General features: G+C 35.8%; 2 protein-coding genes across 6 annotated transcripts in view; one reads left to right on the top strand and one right to left on the bottom strand.

The window, feature by feature from the left end:
- The window catches only part of LOC131547005 (uncharacterized), a 41,722-nt gene that overhangs the window by 4,789 nt on the left and 18,461 nt on the right, over positions 1 to 18,472 (top strand). For 2 of the 3 annotated variants that reach the window (XR_009272825.1, XR_009272824.1), the window contains exon 1: positions 12,129 to 12,769. The exons of the other annotated variant lie outside the window; for it this stretch is intronic. The gene's annotated coding sequence lies outside the window, so the exon portion shown is untranslated. Of the gene's footprint in view, positions 1 to 12,128; positions 12,770 to 18,472 lie in introns of those variants that run through there. 3 annotated transcript variants of the gene reach the window in all.
- Positions 2 to 17,206, bottom strand: il1rl1 (interleukin 1 receptor-like 1). Of its 3 annotated transcripts, XM_058787208.1 has the most exons (12): positions 16,984 to 17,202; positions 16,785 to 16,874; positions 15,981 to 16,018; positions 15,766 to 15,894; positions 14,382 to 14,541; positions 11,971 to 12,193; positions 10,589 to 10,712; positions 10,279 to 10,412; positions 7,397 to 7,462; positions 7,113 to 7,250; positions 6,485 to 6,649; positions 2 to 6,389 (listed from the first exon to the last, which is right to left on the bottom strand). In XM_058787208.1, exons 3-12 carry the CDS (start codon positions 15,998 to 16,000, stop codon positions 6,007 to 6,009), a joined length of 1,542 nt encoding a protein of 513 aa, XP_058643191.1. In that variant the 5' UTR covers positions 16,001 to 16,018; positions 16,785 to 16,874; positions 16,984 to 17,202; the 3' UTR covers positions 2 to 6,006. The 3 variants fall into 3 exon arrangements, with proteins under 3 accessions (XP_058643191.1, XP_058643189.1, XP_058643190.1); XM_058787206.1 differs by having other exon boundaries at positions 15,766 to 16,018; positions 16,984 to 17,206; XM_058787207.1 differs by lacking the exon at positions 7,397 to 7,462 and having other exon boundaries at positions 15,766 to 16,018; positions 16,984 to 17,203.

Below are 18,472 nucleotides of genomic sequence, written 5' to 3'. Positions count from 1 at the left end.
ATCAGTAAAACCATGGTGTTTTATTTTTTTAGTGTGGGGGTGTTATGACCTTCAGTCATTTGTCTGTTGTTTCTTTGCTGCCCTCTTGTGTTTTTTTTGTGTATGTCTATATTTGTTTTCAGGAAGGCGGTTCTTGGAGTTAATTGGATGGAGGTGGCGATTGGTTCTTATCCTTGCCTGACTTGGATAAAGGATTCCCCTAAAATGCTGATCGAGGCCTCTTGTGCCATAGTACTTCTCGTTGTATCGTAGTGCCGCGCAGTTGTGTGTGTTTCTGCTCCGTTGTTATTTGTTACTTCTGATTGTGAATGGTTAACTGATAACTTATAGATAGCTTTTGAAATAGGTTATAAGAATTTGTGATAAGGGACGTAGGGGGATAGACGCCATTTTATTTCTGTATAAATGTCTTTATTATATTGTTTTTGGGAAAGGGAGTTAGGTAAGTTGTAATTGTATTTTATTTTTCTTTCATTTCGATTTAGGGAAGATAGAGGTTTAATAAGTTATTTTTGTTTGTTATTTTGGCCTTGTCTTCCCCTGATGCTAAACCCTTACTTTTTCAAAATAAAAGCTTGTTAATCATTGTTCTCTCTGGCATAAGACTCTCCTTTCCCTTTCTGATGCGACCGACCCCTAGACGGTCGTAACAATTGTGTCTAAAATGTAAGTAACTTATGCCTGGCTCACACTACAGGATTTTTAAAATCCTAACCGATTATGAAATCTGGTTGCAGCACACACATAAGGAGAATCTTTGCAGATTATCTTCCCTCAAATCTTAAACATGCACACACTACAAAATTTGAAATTCGTGGCGCATCACACACTACAAGATATTATTAAGGTTATCATGCCAGAGGGAGCGCCTCACGTGATCTCATGCAGCAGCTGGTCAGCAATGTTTACATAATAGCTAGCTTACTAGCAGCTTTCACTCACCAGGTATGTCAAAACTGAGGCGATTTCACCCCAGCGCTTCTCTTTTTCCTTATCAGTTGTGATACCTGTTCGACATATTATACAGACAATCGTGTTACTACAAAACTTCAAGAAGCAGTTTCCTCTGTCTCCACTATTCAACGGAGCTGTACAGCAGCTGTTTTGTGGTCTTGCATTGGCTGTTATAAGTGCTGACGTAATCATATAGCCGTCATCACCCCGATTTGAATCCTAAATATCAAACATGTTTGATATGATCGGGTCGGCCCCGATTTGTGTGCTAGAAGATCAGGAGGTGCAAAGTTCTATCGGTGAACGCCTCACATTACCAGATAATCCGCGCCGAACATCGGGACCGATCGAGGTACTCGACAAGATTTTCCCTCCGATTCTCGGGAGGGGGAAATCGGGGCTAAATCGGGCAAAAAATCCTGTAGTGTGAGCCAGGCATTAGTAACTTTGACTACTTAACTAGCCTACTTGTTTATTGAACTAAAATCATTTGCAATCACAAAAATAGCTCCCTTGTCATGGTATGCTACTTAACTAGGCTATATCATGTTATGAATAAACTAAGGATTTTGAATTTTTACCTCAGCGTGTTTCTTCTGAGTTTCTTTATGTGTGCTGTTGTTTTGAAGTCTCGTAAAGAGACAGGCAGCGACAAAGAGCCTCAACAGCTCGACCTTGATACAAGAAATACACTATCCATAATCAATCGCTGTTTACTCTGAATATAATAAAATCAGAAGAATCATTCTGTCTGATGACGCATTAACTACAGACTAAATATGTTTTATCGGTAATGTGACCAAAAATGTAAGACCCAACGAATCTGAATTTAAGACACTTTAAGACTTTTTAAGGACCTGCGCTCAACTGCATGGCTGACTTGCTGTCGCAAGAGATTTTTGCCATATATCGGCATGACATCAGAGCAAGGCGGACTGCCCTCAGAAACACTTCTAACAGGCATGCATCTTGCAGTGATCCGTTCTGCCAGATTTTGCTCATCTCAAGCGAGCCTAATGTAGAATCGGTGGGCGGGGCTAAACAGGCTGTGATGTCGAAGCAGGCGTTGATCTCGTTCTGTGGAGGCGCTGCTTATCCACACTATTACATCACAGAGTAGAACAGTGGTTTTCAAACTTTTTTCAGAGCGACCCTATTTTTTTTCTTTTTAAATTGTCGCGACCCATATATATATATATATATATATATATATATATATATATAGAAAGAAAGAGAAAGAAGGAAGGAAGGAAGGAAAGACAACTGCACTACAGACCGGTCTCCAGTAGTCGAGTCCCACCGTAGAGCTCCGGAAGGATGCTCTGTTCCAAAATCAAATCATTGTCGGTGCTTCTGGAATTAGTGAGTGTGCTTGCCTTCATGGCAATTCCGACATATCATATTTTGTCCAGTCCATAGTTATGATTATCACAATGTCATTGCAATTTCGAGAGAATATGCGGATGTCACTTCCGAACGTTTGTTGCAAGTACGACACATTGGTCCTCTTAGTAGCATGAAAAACGAAACTTTTATTCAAATTCTGAATGGAGAATAGGCTATATACAGCAAAGAAAGCATGCAAAGTGCGCTTCCTTAAAATGCTGTCACTCATTTCCGTTTATCGCGATCTCTAATTCCGCTATAATCAATCTGTCAACACAGCACAATTATTCTCTTATTTACATCACCTACACTTTGTTCATTATAATCAGAGGATTCGCGTCGCGAGCTTTCAGAACTCTGGGTTGAACAAGAACACTTGTGTTCTGAGCGGTGAGTGGATTCTGACTCACTAAAGCTCCTCTGATTGGCCATTGCGTTATAGAAATCAACAGATATGTCTCTGATTTGCTACAATGTACAACGCTGCAAAAACAGAGCGCAAACACAAATACGCATTTGATTCTGACCTGAGGCGGCTGCCGGCGACTTTCGTTTCGTTGTTTATGTTATTTAGTTGCTTCTTTCCTGAGTCTTGAACTTGGTTACATACGTTTTCCTTAAATCATCCTGGCGACCCATTTTTTTGACCCAAGGTTTGAAAACCACTGGAGTAGAACATTCCACAAGCTGTCCTTTTGGCAGACTGCCTTCAATATGAGCTGTTTTTAGACTAATGACAAAGTTTTGAATTCTCAAACATACAGGATGTTTTTATAGCACAGTGACCTCTTTTATGTCAAAAGATCAAGGGAATTTTGATTTCTCAGTTCATGACCTTTACAGGGTTGATGCAGGATTTTTAAGCTCAGATTTAAGACTTTTAAAGACATTTTTAAAACCTGCACAAATAAAATTAATACCATATGAGTAATGTCTATGGTAAACTATTAAACTGTAAAATGACTGTAAAAAGCATTTCACAAAAGCAAAAAGTTTCATAAAATGATACACTTCACATTTCAGTGTTTAAACCATTTTTTAAGAAAATAGATAAGTCAAAAGTATTAATTATTATATTAATTTAAACAATTATTATCAATAAATGATTATATTAATTAAATAACATACAAACACATTTTACTGTTTATATTTTTATAATGAATTATCTTATCGATCCACCAGTTCACATTTACAGCTCTGCGTGTTTGCAGGGTAAAAACATGGGTCGATTTTCGCATTGGTCTGAACAAAAACAACCCAATGTTCCTGCAATACTGGAGGCTGCAGTTCTAGGACTGCATAGGACCCTGTTTTTTGGGACAGTGCTATCTATTCCAATAGAGGAGACCTGATTCAAACATCAAATAAACAGATGCAAAGACTAGATCCATGGAAACTATTAATTTTTTATCTTTCCATCTCATTTTTAATGTAAGAGCTAGCGTGAACTGTTTGAGGGGGAGTCAGCAATCTCCATTTAGCCTTTTTAGCTGTGCAAAACAGTTCATTGTGCTGCTGAATGTTGTAAATTAGTATGTGTATTTAAATTATTTAACTTTTATTAAAGTACTAATAATCACACTAATTTGTACTGCAATTGTTTTACCGTTTACTGCACTTTAAGTGGGTCACACATCAGACGTGAAGCGCTGCGGCTAATGAACTGAAGTCTCGCACAGACACAAGTCTTCTTTCCAAGAAAACTGAATTTAATACCAGAATTTTATAGAATATATTGAAATAAATTAGGTTAAATATTTCAAGAGGGTTACCAACGGTATGTTTAGGGTTAGGAGTTGGTTAGGACAATAATTAAGTTTATACAATTAAACAACTACATAATTCGTTAAAAATAATAATATACAGAATTGAATAGCAAGTGCTATAAAATGGTATGAGCCACTAACAGTTAGTCATTTAGCAGATGCTTTTATCCAAAGTGACTTACAAATGAGTACAATGGAAGCAATCAAAATCAACAAAAGAGCAATGATATGCAAGAGCTATGACAAGTCTCAGTTAGCCTAACGCAGTACACGTAACAAGGGATTTTTTTTTTTTAATTATATAATAAATAAAAAGAAAACAGATAGAATAGAAAAAGAATAGAGCAAGCTAGTGTTAGAGACCTTTTTTGGATGGTAAAGGACTCAGCTGCTGGGATTGAGTTGGGCAGGTCATTCCATCAGGAGGGAACAGTTAATGAAAAAGTCTGTTTGGGATGCACAATAAAGCAATAAAGCTTCTAGAGGCACATAAGTCTGAAGTAATGAATTTAGGTAAAGTGGTGCAGAGCCAGTGGTGCTTTTGTAGCCAAACATTAATGCCTTGAATTTTATGCGAGCAGCTATTGGTAGCAAGTGCAAATTGATGAACAGAGGTGTGATTGTGCGTTCTTTTCGGCTCATTAAAGATTAATCTTCCAGCCGCGTTCTGGATTAATTGTAAAGGTTTGATAGAACTGGCTGGAAGACCTACCAAGAGAGCATTGCAATAGTCCAGCCTGGACAGAACAAGAGCTTGAACAAGGAGTTGTGAAGCATGTTCCGAGAGAAAGGGCCTGATCTTCTTGATGTTGAATGAAGAAAATCCGCAGGACCGGGCAGTTTTAACAATGTGGTCTGAGAAAGTCAGCTGATCATCAATCATAACTCCAAGGTTTCTGGCTGTTTTTGAAGGAGTTATGGTTTATGTGCCTAACTGGATGGTGAAATTGAGTTGAAGGTGATGGTCCTTGATCCAGCAAGAAATGTAGAGTTGAGTGTCATCAGCATAGCAGTATATACTACATAGCAGTATACATAGCATATACTGCTATGCTGATGACACTCAACTTTACCTCTCATTCCATCCTGATGATAGCTGCTTGCATAGCGTAGTGTATATATATATATATATATACATATACAGTATCTCAGAGAAGTGAGTACACCCCTCACATTTTTGTAAATATTTTATTATAGCTGCCTCCTTCTGGATTAATTGTAAAGGTTTGATAGAACTGGCTGGCAGACCTGACATAATACAAACATACAAAAAAAAAAAAAACTACAGGATCCTAGAAATCCAGTTCTGAAACTGTAGCCTCTGGTATTGCAGGAATACCCTACTCACAGCAACAGCCGTATTGAACATGCAGATTCATTCTCCGCCAGCAGGAGGCGCTGAATATTTATTTATAGCCTTTTGAAGTTTCTGGTCTGTACCCAAATTTAAGACCTTTTGAAATCATAATTAAGTCTTTCTTATACAATTTGAGACTTTTTATGACCTTAAAATTGATAAAGTAAATTTACGACTTTTTAAGACCCGCGGGAACCCTGCTTTAAGAATTGGTCAAGAATCGCACTTCAGAACATTCTTATGAATTTATCTTAAGAAATTTCTTAAAGTGCCCCTATTATGCCATTTTTAAGGTTGCTAATATTGTTTTATGAGTCTCCTAAAACAGGTTTACATGCAGGTCAAAGAACACTTACACATTTTACTGTGTTTGTGGATGGGCAAGTTGAGCGCGAGGATGTGGGCAGATAGTTTATGTTCACATACAGCTACATGACACACTGCATGAAAGGTAATATTCGAAAAGGCGTAATAGGGGCACTTTAACTTCTTTCAAATGCTTCTCGTGAATCTGGCCCCTGGACCTGAGATGCATCTCTTGCATCAAACGAGTAAACCCGGACCCGATGCCGTCATCGATCTACTCTTCACACGACTGCTCTGATAGGATGACACAGCGGGCATCTGATATCGCACTCGTTTCCAGAACCTGGAGTTTGGTGAGGATTCGCCGTCTCTCCACAGCAGAGGAGAATTCTGACGGAGCAGATGCTGCAGTCCGAGAGACAGGTGTGTGTAGTCCTGCATCTTTCCCAGCTGGATGAGAATCACACCGGTTTCTCCCTGGACCAGAGCCTGATGGAGCCCTACCTGCAGATCATACGCTTCAGGAGAATTACTGCTTATCTCTGCACTTGCTCCTAGGGTTAAAATGATGATAAGTCTCCGGCTGAGCTGGATCTTAGTCTCGATCAGGTTCATGCAGTCTGGTGAAGATACAGGAAGAGACGATGGTGAGGAACAGAGTGAGAAAAATCACGCTACATATTAAAAATCAATGTTTAAATGTATAGAAGCGTACCTTCCCCGGGTAGGTCATCTCTGCCGTGAATAAACAGTTTAAAGCCATAGTAGCTCTCCAGCACTTTCGGCAGTGATCCACTGACAAAGTCACTTACAGTTTTGCTGGTCATCTCATCCAAGTTGTTTCTTTGGTAAATCACATAAGCGTCATACAGTTTCCCATCTGTCCAAATGAGAAACACAGTGTATATAAAGTAAAACATATATGCACACACTACAAAAAAAAAAAAGATTTTCTTACTATGTTTGACTTGTTTTCCAGTACAAATATCTATAAATTCTTAAAATCAAGGTACATTTACTTGAAAAGCAAAATGACATAATTTGGGGAGAAATTTTATCAAAATGAATGAGTTTATGCTTAAAACATGAATAACAATATCTGCCAATAAGGTCATAAAAATAAACTTAATTCAAAGAAGAAAAAAAAAAACATTATTTTTCTTATCTCACTGGTAAATATTTGAAATTGTTTTAAGGAAAAACTGATTATATATATACAAACAATATTACAATATAATAAACTATATAAAAATAAGTAACACTAATGTATATAATTATTTATTTATATTTTATATATTATTTATTAAAATGCATTAAAATATTTATAAATTATTATTCTTTACCCTCTTTACTGTAGAGCTTGATGAAAATTTCTCTTAAGAACAGCACTAGATCCAATGAAAACCACTTCAGCATTCCACCGACCAGCAGGAAAACAAGAAACGTGCAAATGCATGCCAGAATAACAGGGAGCACTGATGCTAAAATAAAACAAAGAAATACAATCAGAGAGTAAAACAGCACAAGAAAATAAAGCTTTGACTTCTTGCATCTTATGGCTTATTCTGAATAAATGTTTATATTTTGAAATATATATATATATATATATATATATATATATACATACATACAGTGCCCTCCACTAATACAGTGCCCTCCACTTGGCACCCTTGGTAAATATGAACAAAGGTGGCTGTGAAAATAAATCTGCATTGTTTATCCTTTTTATCTTTCATTCAAAAGATTCACAAAATTCCAACCTATCATTGAAGTGAAACTATTGAAAGTGTGTGTTTGTGTGTGGGGGGTCTCATTGTGAAATAAATGCTTTCTCTAGTTCATGTTGGCCACAATTATTGGCACCCAATTATTGCAATGTCCTTTTCCCAGGGTAACAGCTCTTAGTTTTTTCCTATAATGCCTGAAGAGTTTGGAGAACACCTGACAAGAAATCAGAGACCACTTTCTTCATACAGAATCTCTCCAGATCCTTGTTAGTACTACTTCTCTTCAGTTCACCCCACTCATTTTCTCTAGGGGTCAGGTCAGAGGACAGGGACAGCCATGGTAAAAGATTAATTTTGTGCTCAGTGACCCATTTATGTGTTGATTTTGATGTTTGTTTTGGATTGTTGTCCTGATGGAAGATCCAAACACGGCCCATTATAAGATTTCTAACAGAGGCATTTGATAGAATCCATGATGCCATGCATCTGAACAAGATGATCAGGACCTCTGGCAGAAAAACAGGCCCACAACATTAAAGATCCAGCAGTATTTTTAACCGTGGACATGGGGTACTTTTTTTTTATCCCTGTTTGTACTAAACTCATCTGGTGGGTTTATTGCCAAAAAGCTATTTTTTTCAGTTTCATCTGACCATAGAAGCCAGTGTCATTTGAAGTTCCAGTCGTGTCTGATAACTGAATATGCTGGAGTTTGTTTTTGGATGAGTGAGGAGAACATGTGCTTATGTAGGGGATGTTGGATATATATATATATTTTTTAGGTTTCTGACCCCAAGACTCAACTAATCTCTACAATTCTCCAGCTGTGGTCCTTGGAGAGTCTTTGGCCGCTCAAACTCTCCTCCTCACCTTGTATTAGGACGATATAGACACACGTCCTCTTCCAGGCAGATTTTACTGTATATGTACTCAATAGGGTAGGGGCTCCTTTTGCTTTAATTACTGCCTCAATTCGGCGTGGCATGGAGGTGATCAGTTTGTGGCACTGCTGAGGTGGTATGGACGCCCAGGTTTCTTTGATAGCAGCCTTCAGGTCTTCTGCATTGTTGGGTCTGGTGTCTCTCATCTTCCTCTTGACAATACCCCATAGATTCTCTATGGGGTTCAGGTCTGGTGAGTTTGCTGGCCAGTCAAGCACACCAACACCATGGTCATTTAACCAACTTTTGGTGCTTTTGGCAGTGTGGGCAGGTGCCAAAACCTGCTGGAAAATGAAATCAGCATCTTCAAAAAGCTGGTCAGCAGAAGGAAGCATGAAGTGCTCCAAAATTTCTTGGTAAACGGGTGCAGTGACTTTGGTTTTCAAAAAACACAATGGACCAACACCAGCAGATGACATTGCACCCCAAATCATCACAGACTGTGGAAACTTAACACTGGACTTCAAGCAACTTGGGCTATGAGCTTCTCCACCCTTCCTCCAGACTCTACGACCTTGGTTTCCAAATGAAATATAAAACTTGCTCTCATCTGAAAAGAGGACTTTGGACCACTGGGCAACAGTCCAGTTCTTCTTCTCCTTATCCCAGGTAAGACGCCTCTGACGTTGTCTGTGGTTCAGGAGTGGCTTAACAAGAGGAATACGACAACTGTAGCCAAATTCCTCGACACGTCTGTGTGTGGTGGCTCTTGATGCCTTGACCCCAGCCTCAGTCCATTCCTTGTGAAGTTCACCCAAATTCTTGAATCCATTTTGCTTGACAATCCTCATAAGGCTGCGGTTCTCTCGGTTGGTTGTGCATCTTTTTCTTCCACACTTTTTCCTTCCACTCAACTTTCTGTTAACATGCTTGGATACAGCACTCCGTGAACAGCCAGCTTCTTTGGCAATGAATGTTTGTGGCTTACCCTCCTTGTGAAGGGTGTCAATGATTGTCTTCTGGACAACTGTCAGATCAGCAGTCGTCCCCATGATTGTGTAGCCTAGTGAACCAAACTGAGAGACCATTTTGAAGGCTCAGGAAACCTTTGCAGGTGTATTGAGTTAATTAGCTGATTGGCATGTCACCATATTCTAATTTGTTGAGATCGTGAATTGGTGGGTTTTTGTTAAATGTGAGCCAAAATCATCACAAATAAAAGAACCAAAGACTTAAACTACTTTAGTCTGTGTGCATTGAATTTATTTAATACACAAGTTTCACAATTTGAGTTGAATTACTGAAATAAATGAACTTTTCCACGACATTATAATTTATTGAGATACACCTGTATATTCTTAGGTTTTACTCCTTGTGATGGATGATTAAGGGAATTTGGCCTTTGTGTTCCTCATATTTATAATCCTGTGGAACAGGAAGCCATGGCTGGACAGTTTCATGCTCCTAGTCAACCCTGGTGTGCTAAATTTTTTAAAATATGAATGGGAATATACTTCAGAGATATTTTACTCATAAGAATTTCTAGGGGTGCCAATAATTGTGGCCAACATTCATTGGAGAAAAACATTTATTTCATCTTGAGATTGATATATTCAATCTAAAGAATATTAATGTTTTGCATTAAATAATATAATCTTAAAATATTATAATGATAAGATGTACTAAACCATACAATGTTAATAAAATATTAATATTAAAATGGAAATTGAAGCACTTAGCAGTATTTTATTCAACTATTAACTTAGCTTACTATGCAAGATACATTACTCACAATATAGAGCATTTAATATGCTTAAAAATACATAGCACATATTTTGAGTAAAACAATGCATTTGTAATCCAACTGAACTATATTCATAGATAAGATCAAAAGATCTCACCTCGACTGTTCAAAGTGACTGACACAAAAATCACTTTAATTGAGTCTGTAGCCTTGCAGTGAAACTCTGAATGGAGGTCCGACTCAGAAACTTTAGTGATGGTCAAAACCGACTGAATGGTGCCATCTGTCTCTCTGGAGAAAAACAGCTAGATCTTCATCACAGCGTTTCTATTCATATTAGAGATACTACTAAAGCAGAAGATCAGCTGTGTTTAGTGTAAAAAATTATTTTGTGCCCTACTTTTCTGAAAATGTAGCTCAGCTACAGTTTAATTATATAGTTGTAGTTTGTAGAAGGAGATTTCCACCTGTATTTCAGCTTGTATCCATTCAACCCGTCCAGCATTAACCCATTCTTCTCCCAGTAAATAGAGCACTGATCACATACAGTCAGTCCATAGAAGACCGAACAATTGAGGATCACTTCTGAACCTGAGAAACAAGAGTAATCAAGGATTTCAGACATTAAATCTTTCCAAAGTTCACTGTACTATGAAAACATGCTGTAATTTTAGTGCATAAAAAACAGCACCAACATTGACCTGCAACAAAAATACTGGTTAACCTAGGATGCTTTTCTTGAAATTGTGTGTCTATTTCTCGTGAACATGCTTGCAAAGTTTTGACACTTTGAAGTGTTGTGGGCACGAGGGTATTTACATTTTTATTTATGCATTTGGCAGATGCTTTTATTTGAAGAAATGTACGCTGCTTCGGTGGTGTAAATTTTTATTAAATAATGCATGCTAATTTTACTAATAGTCTTGGTGTTGCGAGCGCCATGTTGTCTGAGCCTCAGGAAAGTACACAAAAAAAAAAAAAAAAAAAGTTAAAATAAAAAAACAATTTAAAAAAGTTAAAAAATTGTTTTTTAAGTTTTAAAAATCACATTCTCATTCCTACTTTTTTTTTTTTTTTCTCCACACATGTGGATTTGGCTGATCTTGGTGTTGTGTTGTGCCAAGTATTACCCAGTGGGCTTCAGGAAAGTACACAAATTTTTGTATGTAAATATGTATTTTTTTTTTTTACATTTAAAAAAATATTCAATAGGATTTCTATTCTATTTATAACATTCCCATTTTGTGAAAAGAAAAAAAACAAACAAACAATTGTTTTAAAAACAGTTAAATAGTTTTCAAAATCATATGTTCTCATGCTTATTTCTTATAAATGTGTGAGAAGTATTAATGTTAAAGGCTTACTATTTTTAACTGATTTATTAAGTTTTTAATGGTGTCATTTTTTTGTGAACTGTATTAATACAAATTAAATACAAATTATGAATAAAAATTAAACACAAATTATTCAAAATTAACTTTGAATTTTTTTATTCTTTTAAAAAATTTTTATAGATTCATGCATGTGAATTTTGCTGGGAAATGAACCCATGATCTTTTGTTGCGAGCACCATGCATTACTGTTTGAGCTTCAGGAAAGCACACATAAAAATAAAAAATAAACATACATTTAAGAAATATTCAAAGTACTGTTTATAATATTCACATTTGTGCAGAACATAAAAACAAATAAAAATCATGTTCACTGTTAATTTTTTATTAGTGTTATTTTTGGTAAATTGTACAGCATCCAATTAAGGTGAAAAACAGTTGTATACAGAATTTTAACATAGCAGAGAAGAAGATAAAGCAGCGCTATAATGGTAATTGATCTGAATGCGTTTCCTCACCCACATCAGCGATCACAATAGAGTTATTGATGGGCAGCAGAAACTTCGGAGGACTGCTGATGGTCTGCGGACTGATGGTCACTCTGCGGGATGAAGAGGAGTTGTGCTTTATCCCGTGATGCTCCCATGTGCACACGCAGGTGTAAATGCCTTCGCTTTCTTTTGAAGAGTTCTGAATTCGTAAAACCTTCCCAGGCTCTTGGTTTGGAATAAGAGAGAAATCCTGCCAAAACACAAAGCAACGTTTGATGGAGCAGATGTAAACATCACAGTGTAATCCACACACTTTACACGATTAGTTAATTGCAGCAGCTGTAAACCAGGCGCGCAGATGGCACTAGGGACGGGGGGGACATGACCCCCCCAAATTCATAGTGACCCGATCCGTCCCCCGCCCTCACTATCGCTACGAAAGGCGACAAAAATCGGTAAAACAGAGGATTAACCAGTGTTTGCACTCTCTCTGAGTGACGCCGCCGGGGCGCGAATCTTTTTTTCCCAGGATGGTATGGGAAGGTCCCGCCTTTTTCGCCTCTGATTGGCTAGAAGGGTCTCCTCCTATTGGGTAGGTTTAGGGGTCGAGTTAGTGTAGCCAATCGGAGAGAGCCCTTCTAGCCAATCAGAGGCGATAAAGGCGGGACCTCGTGCCTGTATGAGCGGTAACCATAGTGATCATATACAATTTATGACTGAGCTGAGTCGGTGATTTTCTGAACTGAAAAAAATCGACTGCAAGTGCCACATAAAGGCAATGAAGAGACAAAAAACAATCACCTCGTTTTTTCAAAAAACAATCAATGTAAGTATCCTATGCCTGTTGACTTTCCCAGATGTGGCAGATTAGATTTGTTAAGGGAATAACTAGTCTGACAAAATGGCAAGAATGCTTTTGCACTTAGCAAACACAGCAAAAACTATTTATCGTCAGGAAATAATGTTTTATCTTATCATTTAACCCATTGTACTGTATAAATTGACTGAGGTATGTTCACTGTCGTGAAAGCCACTATAAAAATAATTATAAGTAAATTTGTGTGGTGGAAGGTTTATGCAAACAACAAATAAAGGCCTACATAAACTTTTGACATCCTCTTATAGCAGGAAATCGGAGGATATAGATTCTTAAATTATGGACTATGAAAAACATTTCATTTTTTGTTCATAATGATAGACTTTGTATGCTGAGATAAGCAAATGTTTAAATAAAACATACTTTGCTGAAGACATGAAGTTTTGGTGGGTGATTGGCATACTAGTCAAATAACAGTCTGATCATGAATTGCTAGTGGTGATCAGGTAGGCCTTTATTTACCTTTGTTCATTGTTGTTTATCCATGATTTCAAATAAGAATCCCCCAATGGCTTTTTAGTGCAAATCATTAGCCCAAATTACGCAAAGCAACTACTTGAGCACTAGTTAAAGCCCAAATTACGCAAAATAACGAATTGAGTTTAAATAATTTGCTGACAGCTTGGTCCCCCCCCAGTTAAAAAATCCTATCTGCGCCCCTGCTGTAAACAATCGCGTTTCAATAGTTCCGCATGAATAATGCTTATGTCATATGCAAAGATGTTAGACAATCATAGCAGTAGGCGTTTGTATTAACGTCTTAAAGGAGACACGCCCCTTTAAACAGATCAAAAACAGGGTAGAAAATGGCTAAATTGGCTAAATAATAAAAATGGCGAAATTATGACTGATTTTCATGTATAAAATCTTATCAGCATTATTAGTGGACTACAGTAGTATGGAAGCTTGTTTCCCCACCATGGAATAAAATACCTGATAAAAGAGTTATTTTTCTCTCACAATAGTATCTCAATTCAATTCTGTTTTTTTTTTTTTTGCCATTGAATAAAAAAACAAAATAGGTATTTTTGAATTTTTAATTCTGATTTTTTTTCTTGCAATTTGCAAGTTTATATCTCACAATTCAGTTTTTTCCCACATGAGTAAAAAATAAATAAGGGTATATGCAACATTTTTATTATAATTGCGTTTATATACAATTCAGATTTTTATTTTATTTTTTTGCTATTTTGAGTTTGTGTTTCTAGCAATTATGATTTTTTTACTCAGTATTACAAGACATAAACTCAAAATCGTGTGAAGAAAAAAACTGAATTATGAGATAAAAATTGCAATTACCTTTTGTATTTTTTATCCCGTGGCACAGCTTCCATACACATTAGGAAATACACACACACACATATTATACAGTATATACATACATACACATCTATATTTGATACATTGCCCGTTTGCTTTAGTCAATGTAAAATTCTACTTCATGTTTCCAAGTAAACAGGATATTCTTCTTGTGAACATCACTGATCACTGAATGATGAGTGATCAGCGTCTCTCACTCTCTTTTGTGACTCACACACTGCAAACATCCACCCAAACAGACCTTATACCAGATGATCGAGCCTTGCTCATCTTCACACACGGGACAATTGATTCTTGACACCACCTGCTCTGGCAATGTATCGTACAAGAGATTCGTGCTGAACTCCTCATAAACCACAACGTCTGTTTCGAATTCAGCACATTGGCCCTTTTCATACCACCTACAGGACAACACACACATTCATATCAGGCTCCACTGAAAGCACATGTGGGATCATGTTGATTACCGCAGTAAATCACTATACTCCTCAAAAGTTTGGGGTCAGTATGATTTTTTTTTGTTTAATTCAGCAAGGATGCATTAAATTATTCAGAAGTGACAGTAAAGCCTTTTCTAATGTTACAAAATATTTATATTTCAAATAAATCCTTAAATGTAGGGTTACACTTTATTTCGATAGTCCACTTTAGACATTCTACTAACTATAAGTAACTTTGTAACTACATGTCAACTAATTCTCATTAATATGCAACTACATGTCTACTAACTCTCAGTAGGGTAGGTTTAGGGTTAGTAGAATAAGTCGACATATACTTGCAAAGTTTCTCATAGTCAGTATGTTGTATGTTGTGATGCATCAAAATAAAGTGCAGGCAGTCTACTAATACTCTAATGACTGCTAGTTGACATGTAGTCGCAAAGTTACTTACTGTTAGTAGAATGTCTAAAGTGGACTATCGAAATAAAGTGTTACCAAATGTAGCAGCACAACTGTTTTCAACATTGATAATAATCAGAAATGTTTCTTGAGCAGCAAATCAGATAATTATAATTATTTCTGAAGGATCATGTGACACTAAAGACTGGAGCAATGATGCTGAAAATTAAGCTGTGATTACAGGAATAAATTACATTTTACAATATATTCCCATAAAAAACAGTTACTTTGATTTGAAATATTCTTTTCTCAATTTTTGATCAAATAAACGCACACTTGGTAAGCAGAAGAAACCTTTTTCAAAAACATAAAATTTACCAACCCCAAATTTTTGAATGCTATTGCACATGAATGAAGTAAAAACTCATTTTAATGTATAAATTCTTTTTGATATTTTTTTTCTACTTTTCTAGTTTTCTAATTGTTGGTATTAATTTAAAGGGACAGTACACCAAATAATTAAAATCCTGTCATCATTTACTCATCCTTATGTTGATCCAAATGTATGAACTTTAAATTTAGGTTTGTTCTTACCGGCTATTATATGACTTCAGAAGACTTCAATATAGTGCTTAAGTCATATGCATTATACTTCATGCTGCTTATTTGCATTTTTAATGTATGGAGAGTTGTATTTTCTAAATAATACCTTCTGCATTTAACAAATGAGATAGGTTTGGAACAACATGGATGTGCATTGAGAGCTGAATGGATGTGTGTGATCACCAGCGTGTGATGTATCGTCCCGTGTCGTTCAGGTTTAACCAGAGGATGTATAGGACAGACTGATGGTAATGGATGCGCTCGCTCTCCTCCGTCCCGATCCGCTCGACCTGCTTTATTGTGCTGAGGTTTCTGAACCAAACATACGTGGTGTTTACTGTCTCTTCAAAGCACTGTAAATTCGGACAGGGCAGAAATACAGATTCTCCAGCTCTCACTTCCTGTGTCTCGCTCGCATCGCCTCTTTCACACTGAACTGAGAAAAAAAGAGACACATGGGTTTCAGTCCAGCTGCTGTGTTGATGAATGACTTGCAAGTGGTTATGGACCAAATTGCAACCAAATATGCTAATATGAAATTTCCAGCAGAGTTTAATGCATATGAAGGGACCAACAGATTCAGTCAGGAGCAAAATTATCTGAATGCTTATGAATGTTCAGTTCAGTAAACCCTTCAAATAAATGTAAAAAAAAAAAATCCAGACTAAAAAGTATCTCAGCATCTACTCTTAACCGAAAATTTAATTAACCGTCTGTTCATCAAGAACCCAAATATACTTTTTTTTTGTAACAAATATGCTAATATGAAGTTAGCTGATGAGTTTAGTTCGTATGAAGACATCAGATCAGATTCAGTCAAGAGCTAAATTATGCATATTAAGATTTAGTTCAATAATCCTTAAAAAAAATAAATAAATAAAAATAAATCACTTTATTTTTGGACAAAAATATTTTTCTTTGTTGAAAAGTATCTCTGAATTTTACTGAAAAATCTGTCCAGTTGTCAACAGCCCTAATATCTATTAAAAAAAGTGCAAATAAATAAATAAATAAATAAATAAAGAGGTCAACCAGTTTATTTTTTGAGAAAATAATTTTTCTTTGCCGACCAACAACATATAAGCATCTGTTTTAACCTAAAATCTGTCAATTTGTCAACAACACAAATATCTATTTTTTTTAAACAAATGAAATTAATCAATCTTAACATTTTTATAACAAATATGCTCATATGAAGATACCTGTGGAGTTTAATCCATATGAAGAGACCAGAACAGAGTTAGTCAGGAGCAAAATTATTTGTAACATCATCATCATCTTCCTCATCATCCCTGTAAAGCAATTAATCTCAAAGTTTAAAGGGTAAAACTTCAATTTACAACTATTTTACCATAATTCAGCACCATATTAGTGACTGTAATAGAAAAGAAAGTGAGGTACCTTTATGCCTGCATATGTAACAGCCTCCGGATGAGTTAAAGTGAAGCTGACGACTGAAGTTATTTCAGTTATTTTCAACCAGTGTTGAGCAAATAAAAGAGGATGTATCGCAATTTACTCAACTCTTCTATCAGATAATCTCCACTTTATCTCTCATTCTTGACCTTCTACCTTACGAAACAGGATATCATAAGAAGAGATTAAAGGGATCAAACTAGTTTTAACTGGTTTAAAGTTCATACAGTGTTAAAAAGGTTTACATTTTGAGCCTTTTGGAGCAAGATCAATAAATACTTTTCATTACATTAATATCTGTGCATGTGGCAGGTGCTTTTATCCATGATGACATTGCATTCAGGGCTGCAATACGGGCTTCAAATTCAATAATCCCTTAAAAAATAAATAAATACAAATAAAAAATGTATTTAATGAAAAAACATAAATATGTATAAATATATATATATATATATTTTTGATAACACTTTACAATAAGGTTCATTAGTTAAACATTAGTTAATGTATTAACTAACATGAACTAACCATGAGCAATACATTTGTTTCTGTATTTACTAATCTTCGCTAACGTTAGTTAATAAAAATACAGATGTTCATTGATAGTTCATGTTAGCTCACAGTGCATTAACTAATGTTAACAAGATTTTAATAATGTATTATTAAATGTTGAAATTAACATTAACAAAGATTAATAAACGCTGTATAAGTGCAGTTCATTATTAGTTCATGTTAACTAATGTAGTTAACTAATGAACCTTATTGTAAAGTGTTACCATATTTTTAATTAATACAAACACAAATGTATTAAATAAATAAATAATGTGTAAATAATAAAAAATATTGATAAATAAAAATAAGCAGAAACTTTTTAAAATCAAAATGTAAATATTTAAAAATAAAAAAATAATAATTACATTTAAATAACAATGCAGGCATAATCATAATTACAAGATTAGTGGTCAGAACAAACCCATAACCTTAACTTCAGCATAATTTATCACAAAATATTAGCTCCACTGACACGAATGACTCAAATCACGTGCTTTAGTGAGGAGAGTGTGTTGTTATTTTACTAAGTGATGCATTTAGCGCATAATTTACACGTGCTGAATGAAAACGGGTCAAAATCGCACCATCAAGTCTAGTTATTTTCAACCCGATCTCATGAAAGTGCGAATAAATAGTACGCCAAATAAAAACGAAAACTCGTGGTATTGATATGCAAAAATGCGTGTCTATGCAACGCGATGGGTAGGATTAGGGTTGCGGTGTGATCATATATATCACATGCACGCGGAAACTACGTATTATATGCACGCCACAAACGTGCGTAGCATATAAACGCCAAAGTCCATTTTTACGTATCAATACCATTTTTTTTTTTTTTTTGGCTCAATATTTATACCTATTTTCATGAGATCAGACCGATTAGATACTTAGACATTCTAGAAAACACTTTCTATTAGATGTGTGT

This window comes from Onychostoma macrolepis, chromosome 09, assembly GCF_012432095.1.
Source record: "Onychostoma macrolepis isolate SWU-2019 chromosome 09, ASM1243209v1, whole genome shotgun sequence".
In the NCBI taxonomy this organism is placed as follows: domain Eukaryota; kingdom Metazoa; phylum Chordata; class Actinopteri; order Cypriniformes; family Cyprinidae; genus Onychostoma; species Onychostoma macrolepis.
Note: the sequence above shows the minus strand (reverse complement) of the source record. Positions and strands in the feature narration are given on the sequence as shown.

Excerpts from the sequence above, each read along its gene's own strand:
- il1rl1 (XM_058787206.1), bottom strand. The coding sequence starts at position 16,872 with ATGATGAGGAAGATGATGATGATGTTACAAATAATTTTGCTCCTGACT. Across the intron at positions 16,019-16,784 it reads ATATGGATTAAACTCCACAG|TTCAGTGTGAAAGAGGCGAT; the intron begins GTATCTTCATAT and ends TTTTTTTCTCAG. Across the intron at positions 12,194-14,381 it reads GCTCGATCATCTGGTATAAG|GATTTCTCTCTTATTCCAAA; the intron begins GTCTGTTTGGGT and ends GTGTTTTGGCAG.